The sequence below is a fragment of the Alosa pseudoharengus genome, unplaced genomic scaffold (genome assembly GCF_046254945.1).
Source record: "Alosa pseudoharengus isolate Yale_2024_CS ecotype anadromous, Long Island Sound unplaced genomic scaffold, YU_APseudo_1.1 YU_APseudo_1.1_scf_22, whole genome shotgun sequence".
Classification (NCBI taxonomy): Eukaryota; Metazoa; Chordata; class Actinopteri; order Clupeiformes; family Clupeidae; genus Alosa; species Alosa pseudoharengus.
In genome coordinates this window covers 30,999,748-31,011,785 of record NW_027468680.1, presented here as the reverse complement: position 1 = coordinate 31,011,785, position 12,038 = coordinate 30,999,748, and the positions used below count along the sequence as shown (strand labels likewise).

At 40.5% G+C, this 12,038-nt stretch overlaps 1 protein-coding gene across 2 annotated transcripts in view; it reads left to right on the top strand.

Moving 5' to 3' along the window:
• The window catches only part of fancm (FA complementation group M), a 62,590-nt gene that overhangs the window by 22,959 nt on the left and 27,593 nt on the right, over positions 1-12,038 (top strand). The window contains exons 5-9 of one of the 2 annotated variants that reach the window (XM_076299703.1): positions 4,865-4,996; positions 5,590-5,722; positions 6,043-6,135; positions 6,237-6,329; positions 6,560-6,744. In XM_076299703.1, the coding sequence (XP_076155818.1) occupies positions 4,865-4,996; positions 5,590-5,722; positions 6,043-6,135; positions 6,237-6,329; positions 6,560-6,744 (636 nt within the window). Of the gene's footprint in view, positions 1-4,864; positions 4,997-5,589; positions 5,723-6,042; positions 6,136-6,236; positions 6,330-6,556; positions 6,745-12,038 lie in introns of both variants that reach the window. The other variant, XM_076299702.1, reaches the window with a different exon arrangement.

Sequence of the window (12,038 nt, the reverse complement as noted above, 5' to 3'; positions counted from 1 at the left end):
ATCCATCCGTGTGCGTAAGGGACTATGAGCTCAGGGAAGGTTACTAGTGCAGTTTTGACGCAGCCAACTGCCATACAGCCCTGCCTGTCTACCACGTAGAGCTGAAGGGATTATTTACTCTTGATGCAGAACCCAAACACAAGCAGTCTCACACTGAGCTCCTGCAGCATCCACCTGGCAGAGAGAGAGAGAGAGGAGATATATTTTTGTGTATTTGTTGTTGGAAGATTTAAAGAGCCTGTTCAAACAATATTTCTACAGTATTTACTATAGTGATATAGTGTATGTTGTAATATTTCCCGAACTAAACCCATAGAGATATCTTCCAAGCATCTTGTCATTTTCTGCTCACTGCTCGCTCTCTGCTCAAAACATTATGCAGAGATGCAAACTGGTCACTTTTAAGTGAGACTCACTTTTGTTATGCCAAAATGGGTCACTTATGTGATTCATGCAAATCCAAAAAATGTTTTTAGAAAGGGTGGGGGTGACCACCCAGCATGTCAGTCAGTAGCCTAGGCCTGCTTCCTATGGCATTTGTGTACCATTCACCCCCACCGCCGCCACTGGTTTACTGACCAACACCCCCAACTTTCGCTGGCTCAACGCCTGCGTCTACTGGTTCCACTTTATTGATCCAATCATCTCTCTCCTTTACTGAGCATGCCCAGTGCATTATCTGCTGTTGCTGGCATGAACATAGTGCAGGACCCGCAGCCCTGTTTCTGTTTCTCAGTTAGTCTTCACAGAGAGATGGGATCCGATCTGTTTCTTTCTGTCTGCCTGCCCATCATTCTCTTCATCTATTTCTTCATCTCTCCCATCAGTCTGTATTTGCCTATATATCAGTGTTTCCCACAGAATTGAATTCTATTTGTGGTAGTAGGTTTGCAGAATTCACTTGAATGCAACAGTTTTTAACAAATTAGCACAGCGTGGTTATGATGCTAACCAGCTTTAAGCACAATTCAGTACAACCTGAAAAATCATTGTGTGGTGGTCAATGTTGATATTGTGGTGGGCCGCCACAAATAAGTCAATGTATGGGAAACACTGGACATGCAGAAGTGTCCCTAGATGAAGGAGCCCATTGATGGTTAAGATAAAAACAAACAAGGTGGGTTTGTACTGGGAATCCCTTTCCCATCATTTGCTTGTCAAATATTTCCGGCGTCCCTAAATGTCACGTCCCTGAGCAAGTCCGCAGGTGAAAATGCATATCTGATGATCAGTCTGTGTGATCCTGCGCCAGTGTTCCCTCTGCCTGCCTGTGGCTACCTGCAGCGAGGGCCGGGACACCTCAATCTCTCCCCTTTTTAATCTCAATCCTAATCTTCCTCTGACCGCTAAACACACCCACCTTTGTCCCTTGCCAAAAAAGCTAAGCGCCCATGGTAGGCACCGGCAGTGCACCTGGTTGCAGAGTGAGTACAATTCCAGCCCATGCTGAGCCGCATATGGTACTGTGTTAGTGACGTCTGTCCTCGGCTCTGCACTGATTTTTTATTTTTTATTTCCAGCTGCATTGCTTCTCAGAAGTAAGGCCCTCAGGGCCAACAGTTGTTTGGCAACATTTACCACATACTTATTTTTTTCGTACATTATTTGAAAATGTCTTTAATAACTCTTTTTTTATGATTATTTTAAACAGAGCATCAGCATCAAGTCTGAAATCAGAATTGTATCTACCAGTAGTTTCAGTTGTCATCACACAGTGTCATCGCCATCATATGCATAACTATGAAAATATAGATAGAATGTCCTCCTGGAATGTTATTTCTGATTTCTGTCTGTGTATGTAGATTGTTATGACTGTGCTATCATCTGTATTTAGACTGTGATAAGACTGTCTTTCATATCTCGTGTTTGTTTTTGTTTATTTGTGTGTATGTGTGTGTGTGTCCATTTGTCACTCAGTTCATTTTCATTTGTCAGCATGCCTGGATGCATTTTTCTTGGTTGTTTAAAATCTGTGTTGATGTGTCTCATTTCTCATGAAATTCCAGATATCTGAATTTTTACCCTCAATTTTATTTCTGATTCTAAAAGAACACCTTGAGGTTTTACCTGAGGGTGTTTAGGTTTGGATTTCATCTCCAGTTTCATGCAGACATCTTGCTATTTAGACATAGGTACACGGGTAATGATAAAGATGAAGTTGAGGATTTGGACATTGAAAGGATGCTGTAGAGGTATTGATATTACAAAGCCGTGTGCAGCGTGACGCTCTTAGAAGTATGGTAATATGACAATTTCTCCCTGAAGTATTTTGGGAGGGCAGGTTTTATTTTGATGGAATTGGCTGTGCTACAACTTCTTTTTAATTTTGGCTTTTGATAAAGCGTATGAGTGTAAGGTTATATTATCTGAGAGACAACTGGTATTTGGACTGCTGTAACATTGCAGTATTCTGTCATATGATTAATGAACTACTACTCTGGCAAGAAAATGCCACCCACAGGGTTGTGTTTGGAACACTGAAAACACATATAAAGAATCGCAATTATGGCTATTGACGTAACCATAATTCATAATCATTTAAACATACTGTAACTGTTCTTATAATCACGATTATCTCCTAACAGAAGCCACCTGCTTTATTTGGGCAAATTATGTGAATATTTCAAATGACGAGTACTATGCGAGTCTTTGTTGATCTGTTGTAGGATGCCCTGGCTTTTACAGAGCACCTGATGAGCTGTGCACATTTGAGTCACCATAACTATAAATAAAATTCTCCCACGAACGTGTGACTGACTGTGTATGTGTATGTGTGTCTGTGTGTGGATGGGGGCAGGTGTATTGCAGTGTAGTAACCTAATCATTCACCTATAACAATCCCTGCCACCCTAAAATCATGCAAAATGTCTAAACACGAGAGGTGCACGGGGCTCTATTTGTTTGTGTTTGTGTATGAAAGCGAGAAAGAGAAAGTCCTCAGAGGGTTGATTTAATTTTACCCAGTAATCTTCTTATGTAATGATTGGTAGGAAAGCCTATTTCTGCTTCAACTGGCTGCTTCGTCCGTGACTCAGAGTGGTTGAACGGAGACAAGCTTTATGAAACAAAAAATAATGACTCCCCACAATTCATTTCAGGACTTCATTAACTACAATGGCCCATTACTCGATTGACATCCATCAGTGCAATGCCATCCCTCTTGTGTTGCTCAAGAAAGGCTCATGTGATGACTGTCAGGGCTTAATTAATGTTGCTGATATGGAAAGTGCTGCCATATGGAAGCAACGAGTTTAACAAGTTTGTACTGCTACCCATTCGAAATATGCTTTTGGAGTTTGGAAATGCGCTTTTGTATTTCAGAAACTTTAAAGGTGCTCTAAGCGATGTTATGCAGTTTTTTGTCACATACTGCAAACATCACCTCACCATCTGCTAGCTGCCTGTGCTCTGAATACACTGTAAAAAAACACGGTCTCAATAGACAGCCACACTTCAAAAATGGCAAGAAAAACAACTTGGTTCAGCCTGGACCATAGAAACATAACAAACTGTTCCAGCCAATTATCGACAAGATGCACGTTTAGGACAGTTTCAATTGCACAGGAGGGAGGGGGAGGGAGTAGCGAGCTAGTTCTCTGTTTTGTTTGAATGTTGACAGAAGTGACGTTACCCAACATTGCTTAGGGTACCTTTAAATAAAATATAACTAAAAAGACAACATTAACAAAATAATCTACCTACCTACACATTTATCTAGTTCTTTGCCAGCTCTGCTAAATGAGCTGGAATCATGCTGGACATCCCAATCCTTTTCTGAGCTGCTGAACACTGATATATTAGAAGTGCTGTGCTCTTGTGGACAGATTGGTAAAGGTCAATGGACTTAACAGGTGTTATTTGATTCTTATCTGATATACCCCAAAACGCTTATCATATATCATTCAGTTAAGAACTTGGGCCACGATTGACGACATCACGAGATCATGTGCCTGTGATGGTGGAGGATCAGTAGAGTCTAAGAGTGCTCGATTATGGTAAAAATCTTAATCATGATTATTTTGGTCAATATTGAGATCACGATTATTAAACAAGGTTACTTTATCATTATCATGATTATCCATTATCCATTTTCTAGACTTTAAAAAAAAAACCAGTGAATTAAATTGAATTTAATTATAATTCAACCGAAAAACAAATAAAAAATAACACAACAGTTACCACTGTAAAGCAAAGAGATTGCGCTGGATTTATAACTCAAGACGGAATGCAGCAAAATTATTTTTGTATTTTGATTATGCTGTTTTCATAATCAGTGGAAGGCATACAGTAATTGACAACTTACTGATTTAAGTTGATGAATTGCACAGCCCTAGTATGAAGTATCCTCCACAGAACCACAAAATATATACACACATATATATATATATATATATATATACATTCTTCGAGTTCAAGGTTGCATTTAAAGAAAAAAACTTTTTGTATTATAAAACATCTTGCCATTAATAACAACAAGTCCATTCTCAACCTATATTCTATCTCAACATATATCCTATATTCCATATACCAGAGTCTATTTTTTTATATACCTTGGCCATAGTGAGTGACATAGACAGGCTTTTGTAAACATGATTATGTTGACCTGAGCTATCTGTCAATACATGATAATTGCAGTTATGAAACCCTGGTGCTTCTAGTCCCCCATTTCTTGAACAGATGGCTGAATCCAAAGTAGACATCTTTTATTTTATTTTGTGTTTGGCTTTGTGAGGGCCCTTTGTGAAGTGCTTTTCTTCTTTGCTCTGTCTGAAATGGGAGCACCTCAATAAAGGACAGTGCTCCAGTGCATTATGCAGAGGTAAATTGTCCCTGAAAAATGTCCCGCTGCTTTTGTCATCCACAGGTCCTGGAGAGGTTCACGGCACGTCTGACCCAGTTGCGGCTGCTGTCTAATCGTGACCTCTGCTCTCTCACCAAATATCAACTCATCCTGGCCCGCCAGCAGTTTCGTAGCAACCCGCCAACACATGTCCAGGTGGGTCCTTCCTTGCAACCAAACCCTACAATGACATTGTAGCATCAGCCATATCAGCATCAGCCACAGGTTGTTGAATTAAATTACAGAAATAATATAATCTATTGCAACATGTGTAGCTTTATTAAATATATTATATAAATGTATATATATATGCGTATTTTGTTATTCTGTATTTCACAGTGCTTGGACTCGGAGACTTAGAGACTTTTCCTTAAACACTATTCTCACACTTGTTAATTTTCACCACACTCGGTCACATGAAATAAATCTATGCATTAGATCCTATCTGAATGGGTATTTTATTGAACCATAAGATGTAAATGGTGACAACTTAGCTTGAGTTTGTTTCAAACTTCAGTCACTGATAAGTGTTTACATGCAGGAAACTACCTTTGTATTGGAGTCGGACAGTTAAATAATGTACTGTATTTTGTCAAAACCAAGTGCTCTTTAACAGAACTGATGTTGTTCAATGTTACTGATTGTCAATATCCTACAGTACAGTCACCGTTAATATACCCCTACAGTATTCATGCATTATTGTGTTATTACCATTATATATGAGATGTATTACTGTGTGTTCTATACAGGGGGCCCAGCATGGTGCAATAGAAGGGGACTTTGCCTTGAGCATCAGCCTCTACCACGGCTATGAGCTGCTCATGCAGATGGGTCTGCGTTCACTTTTCCTCTTCATACAAGGCATCATGGGAGGAGCTAAAGGTAGCAGCAGGAAGCAGTGGGATCTGAGGGCCTTGTCTGTTATAGGATAGGTTAAAGAAATAAGTAAGCTACACATTTACATGCCCATGGATGACTTGTTAAAATGTAGTTACTAATGGCTGCTAATGTATAAATGTATACGGTCATGGTGTTAATGTCTTGCAAAAAGTTCCGTTCCTGTTTTTCTCTCGTATTATCCTGCCTCTCTCATTCTTTGTCTCTCATGGCAACCCTTTCTCTGTGTGTGTGTGTGTGTGTGTGTGTGTGTGTGTGTGTGTGTGTGTGTGTGTGTGTGTGTGTGTGTGTGTGTGATATTACAGAGACATCTCGAGCTAGAAATGAGCTTCAGAGAAATATCGATTTTATGGACCTGTACAAGGAGATGGAAGCCATGTTTCTCAAACCTACCGCTGGTACTTCATCGCCGACATTTGACGATAAAGAATTACAGTTTGAAGATGTATGGCCTCTTGTCAGTGTCTTTGCAAGCTTTATTCATGCTGTCTTGTTGCAGGGCCTGAGGAACCGTTCTTCTACACCCATCCAAAACTGCAGAAACTTGATGAGGTGGTGCAGCAGCACTTTCAGTCATGGTCACAAAACTCAGGCAAGTAGCTCTATCAGTTTAATGGTGTCATGGTGTGAAGAATTCAGAAGCTTCCCCTATTTTTAATTGTGTTTGCATATTCCTTGTCTTGTTGGTAATGAATGTTTGCCATTTTCCTTGTCATTTTCCTACTGAGTGTTTTTTTGTTCATATTGCATGTAAGGAAAGATTCCAAATTGCACACTTTGTGTGTCTTATTTGTGCATGTTGTGTATGATGATGTTTAGCAGGCCCTAAGGGAGCAGACCAGGAGGAGAGTACCCGTGTGATGATCTTCTCGTCCTTCAGAGAGAGTGTGCAGGAGATCGCCAACATTCTTAGCCGCCACCAGCCCCTCATCAAGGTCATGACCTTCATGGGCCAGGCCTCAGCCGGCAAAGGGGTGCGAGGGTTCACACAGAAGGAGCAGCTAGCGGTACACATCAGTTTTTATTTCTTACCTTCTTACCAGTAGACACTGACCCAGAGACCATCCTGAATGAGTCCTTAATTGCTGAGGCTGTGTACCTTTATGCCTTTTCCCCCTGATGTTCTTTCAACATTTTTGTACTTTTCTTAATTTGTTCTTAAATAATTTTCTTTTCAAATTCAGCTCCTTTAGAGATTGCACACAAAATCACTGGAATAAGAATGCAATTTCTTCTGCCTAATATGTCCTTGGATTATTTAGAGCAAACCACCTTTTAAGTGCTACTTAATAGAATACCGAAGTGTGACTTTCCATTTCCATGACTGCAGTGTCATTGGATCTAAACAAACTTTCGAAGTGGCATCAACAGCATCGCATTTAGACACGTGGCATCGTTTCTACCTCATAAATTGTTTTTAAATGTAGGCTATAGCCATTAAACATGTTTTACCTGCTAGGCAGTTGCTTAGCCACATAACACAGATTCCCTGTCAGGTGTAATAGTAAGAAACAAAATCCCAGTGGATATTTTACGTCTTATCTGATGCTGATGACTGTAAAAAATGACGTTTTTGCCTCAAAAATAAAGCCAAGACACATCCGTGAATTTAAGGATTTTAACTGCATGCTGTGAAGTTATGCCCACATGCAGGTCTCTTTTACGGAGGAAAACCCATGCTAAAATAAAACTCACAAATTTGATCGTGTTGGTATGAATATATGTTGTATGTGATTCCTACAGTGTAAAAAAAAAAATACTAATGTCTTAGAAACGTTGTAAAATGATTTAAATAGATAAGAAAGCCACCTCTATGGTCACTACTATGGTTAGATTGATTTGTTAGATCCAGTGAAATGGCTGCCTTGACAACGCTATGTCATGGCTTCTGCCTTGACAACGCTATGTCATGGCTTTGGTACTCTGCAGCCGTGGCCTACTGGTTAGCACCTCGGACCTGTAACAGGAGGGTTGCCGGTTTGAACCCCGACCAGTAGGCACGGCTAAAGTGCCCTTGAGCATGGCACCTAACCCCTCACTGCTCCCCGAGTGCCGCTGTTGATGCAGGCAGCTAACTGGGCCGGGATTAGTGTGTGCTTCACCTCACTGTGTGTACACTGTGTGCTGTGTGTGTTTCACTAATTCACGGATTGGGATAAATGCAGAGACCAAATTTCCCTCACGGGATCAAACGAGTATATATACTATACTATACTATATTAGAGTGTTTTTTTTCTAATCAGCTCATCTGGAGGCTTGAGTAGCTTACTTCTTTCTTACATATCAGTTAAGGAGTGCTTTGGGACATGTGCCCTTTTTCTACAGACAGTATGTATTGTTTTTTTTTCTTCTTTTTGGCAGACTACAAACGTGTTAAGCGTGATCCATTAAAGCACTTCAGTTTGTGTGAAATCTTTTGACACCAGAGATGTGTTTTTATATGTGTGCACTTTACCTGCAGAATACATGTGATGCGTTTTAGACATGGTTTCAGACACGCATGTCGTCTGTGTTTTTGGGTCTGTGTGCGTCTGTGCCCTGTCTGATCATGACCTTAGTGGGCATTTAATTTTTTCACCAGTTGAACTCATCTCTGTTGCCCATGGAGACAGAGATGTCAGCAGGGGTTGGCACTTCAGAAGGGAACCGATCAATGTTCAGCAGGGCTCTTGCTCCAGTTTGACTGAATCTGTGAAGGCTTGCTTGCTGAATAATATAGATAAAGAACATGTCCATCTATATATGCAGTCATGTTCTCTTTTTATATTTTGTTAGTAAGTGAACGGATCATTGTTATTTTGTAATTATCAAGTAATTATGAAATGATGACAGATGTAGATATATGCCACTTAATTAAGAATATACATGTATATATACGTAATTCCATTGTCCTTGCCTACCTGTATTTGTATTGTTAATGCAATACTTATAAATGTATTGCTGATGCTGGCATAGCATTTATGCATGCTTTCATGCACAGGAGGTGCTTTGTAGGCAGTGGTTGTGGTGGTTGTTGTGAGAGCACTCATTCTGTTACTCCGTGGTCCTGCCTTCTGCCAGACACCAGTCTAGCAGAAAATAGCCAATGGCAGAATTTGTCACTATGGTGAACGCAACTAAAATGTTGAGCTATTTCAGTATGCCATGCTCTTCAGAACAATTCTGTTTTCCAAGTGTTTGGTTTCAATTCCACTGCTGAGCAGTAGGATTAGCATAAACTGCTGGATTTGTGTTCTTGACAGTGAACAGATTGATGAACTGAACAAATATACAGTTTGGGAAGGGAGAGGAACACTTTTTCCAGTACTCTGCACATTTAATCTGTTGTTATTAAGAAATTACTGAATGCATGTCTACCATCCACCATGGCTTTTTTAGTAGGAAACACTTCTGCAGCTGCAGCTTTCAAACAGTTGTCTTTGAGACCACTTGGAAGGAGTTGCCCTCAAAAAAAACAAACAGTGTGAGAGAAACCAACATGGTGGATGAGATAATGTTATTGAGCAAAGTGTCTATTTTCGGATTTGGTTGCTATGCTGAAACAAACAAGAGGGATGCATAGGAGTTCACTGCTCGTTAGAACATCAGGTATAGTATCCTGGGCTGCATCATACCTTAGGACCCTCTGTCCACAGACATAATATAAAATTTAAAGGTTTGCTGAATTATTTAGCTGTTGTGCCTACATGTTTAAAAGCAGACTGGTTGCCCTCATGCTGTCATGAGATAAAGATGGTGGGGAAATTTGCAGTCTCAAGTCGTTCTGGGACTGGTATGTTCTGATGAAAAAGATCTAGTCTCCAAGCACTGTGCCTGGAACTCACTTAAAAAAAAACCTTGGTCTTACCATCTTCCTTGATGTTGGTTAACATGGTCGTATGCATAGATAAGAACAACACAATAATTTCATACGCAGACAAAGGCCACATGATGGGCAAAAGTCCAATCTGTAAGCACCACAACTTCAGCTTACCAGGCAAGAAGGTTCTATCAATTGGATGGATAGCCTCAACAATGCATTCTCTAAGATCCAAGACCTGTCTTCCTGACCTCATTGCCTAAACTCTTCACTTTTTTTTTCTACAGTAACTAAACTATTTGTAACTACCTAACTGAAACATTTGCAAGATCTAAAAAGACCACCTGGAAATCTCTACCTTCTGTTCACACTGTCTGAATCTGATGCCAAATCATGCTACTATGTTCCAAACAGCCAGAAATCCTGGGATCCCTGCCTTCTGCACTGAAACATCTATTTAACTATTTAACTTTTTTTTTTTAAAGTATATATTTTTGGCCTTTTATGCCTTTAAAGATGAACTGAACTGGAATTTGAAGTAAAGGTGATATAACAGATGTATTTTATTTCTTCTCATTGGTACAATGATTAAAATGGCTGAATTTATTAAAAGGGATAAAATTGTACGTTGAAAGTGGTGTTGTTGTTACACGGGCGCCGCCATGTTGGATTTCAACAATCGGCTACGTCACTGGCATGGTAAGCTACTCTGCACTAGCACTAGCAGCCATAGCAGATAATGAGTCTGAGGCTAGCTGACATGGCTGAGGAAACTAACATTAGGCCTAGCTGAGTTACATATTGGCCATAAGCCATTTATCATAGGCTAGCCTACATCACAAAATCTCATACAAAATGAAACCAAACTAGTGAAACAAAGGCGAACACTTTAACAGGGGAAATTAATTTGGCATGAATCATACTGAACGCTATTTTGTCAATGAGCAGAAACACACACGACATTCAAACTATTGATAAGATGTGCACTATGGAAACTGGTCTGTAACTTTGGACGAATAAATGCCATTGACTTGCCATATCCTGACTTAAAAAACCCTTTTCTTGCTTACTTTATCGCAAACTCGGTGGAACAGCTTGTAGTCTTTTTCAATTCATAGAAAGGCGAGCCCACAGTCTATGTGCCATGGAGCCTAAGTTTCAACTTCGGCTTCGTTCATTCAATGCAGTCACTGGTCGCAATTACAAAGTCTGGGAAGGTTCGTTCAATCGTTTAAAGTTTTAAGTGCAGTAGCCTATCTGTCTCCTTTGGAATAATATCTCAAAGTAGCCTCAGGTGAGGTCCAGTGTTAGATAGGCTACCATACGATCCAACCTAGGAAAGGGCTAGCAGCTAACACCTTGGAAACACTCTTATGTCAAACTCCACAAGCTAGCACTCCGACCATAGAGAGTAAACCATGACTCCGACGATATCACAGATCGATAATAATGCTTTTACTAGCTGGTAACTAAACCACAGCGGGTCTGTAAACAGAATCCAATGTCCCTTTCTACTCACCCTGAAGCCAGTTGTTCACCGTCTCAGGACAGATTGTTGATGCGAGGGAGTTTAACTCGCAGTACTGCTATCCAAGAGACTCGTGCAATATCAACATCCACAAGGTAAAAATCTGCAAACTCTCCACTAACGTTAGCCTAAAATAAACGGCAAACTCGTGTATCCTCCGTGTATCTGGGGTCAACTTGGGGTAACGAAGTTTTTAACAGTTTCAAGGGAGGGAGAGAGAGAGCCCGTGTGAGTTGCTGTTACTAGTGCCAGTAGTCCATACTGCGTTAGCCTACATTGACGTGACAATGCGTGTTATATAGCTTATTTGTATATGCACGTAGCCTTCGCATAGGCCTAATGTAGTGGTGGTGAGTGAGTATGCAGTTGTGTGGAGGATGTACAGTAGGCAATGTATGTGTGTGAGGGATGGAGGGAGACAGAGAGACAGCGTGCGTGTTGCTGTCTCAAGCGCCCCTCGTCCAGTTTTCTACATGACCTAGGCTAGGTCTACAGTAGCCTATGTTGTGCCGCACAAAATGTATCTATGTTGTACATTGCACAAAATGTATACCCCCCGAAATAAACACATACATAAATAAACACATTTTTCCCGTCACTTTGGCTTCCTTGAACATTTTCCCTACGTTTCGCCACTGCTTTGCAACAGATAGATTCCAGTGTCCATGCTCCGGCAGCGCCCACACAGTCATTTTCACCCAAATGATCCTACTGAAGGTTGAGCTGGAGCCTGAAACCCATCTAGTGGTAGTCAAGACACTACAGGCCTGTCCCTCACAGGCTCAAATTTGTAACCCATGCCATTAAAATTACAAATTTTCGTGTATACATAATATGCTGCAGCTGTTGCCTATAGAACTTCTCAGGTCCTACCATGCCAGTGACGTCATTGAACCTGGCAGCGTTCTAATACTAACAAACGCAATTTTGGTGTTGCTTAAAAAAGGCTACGTATTGATTTTTTTAAATTATTT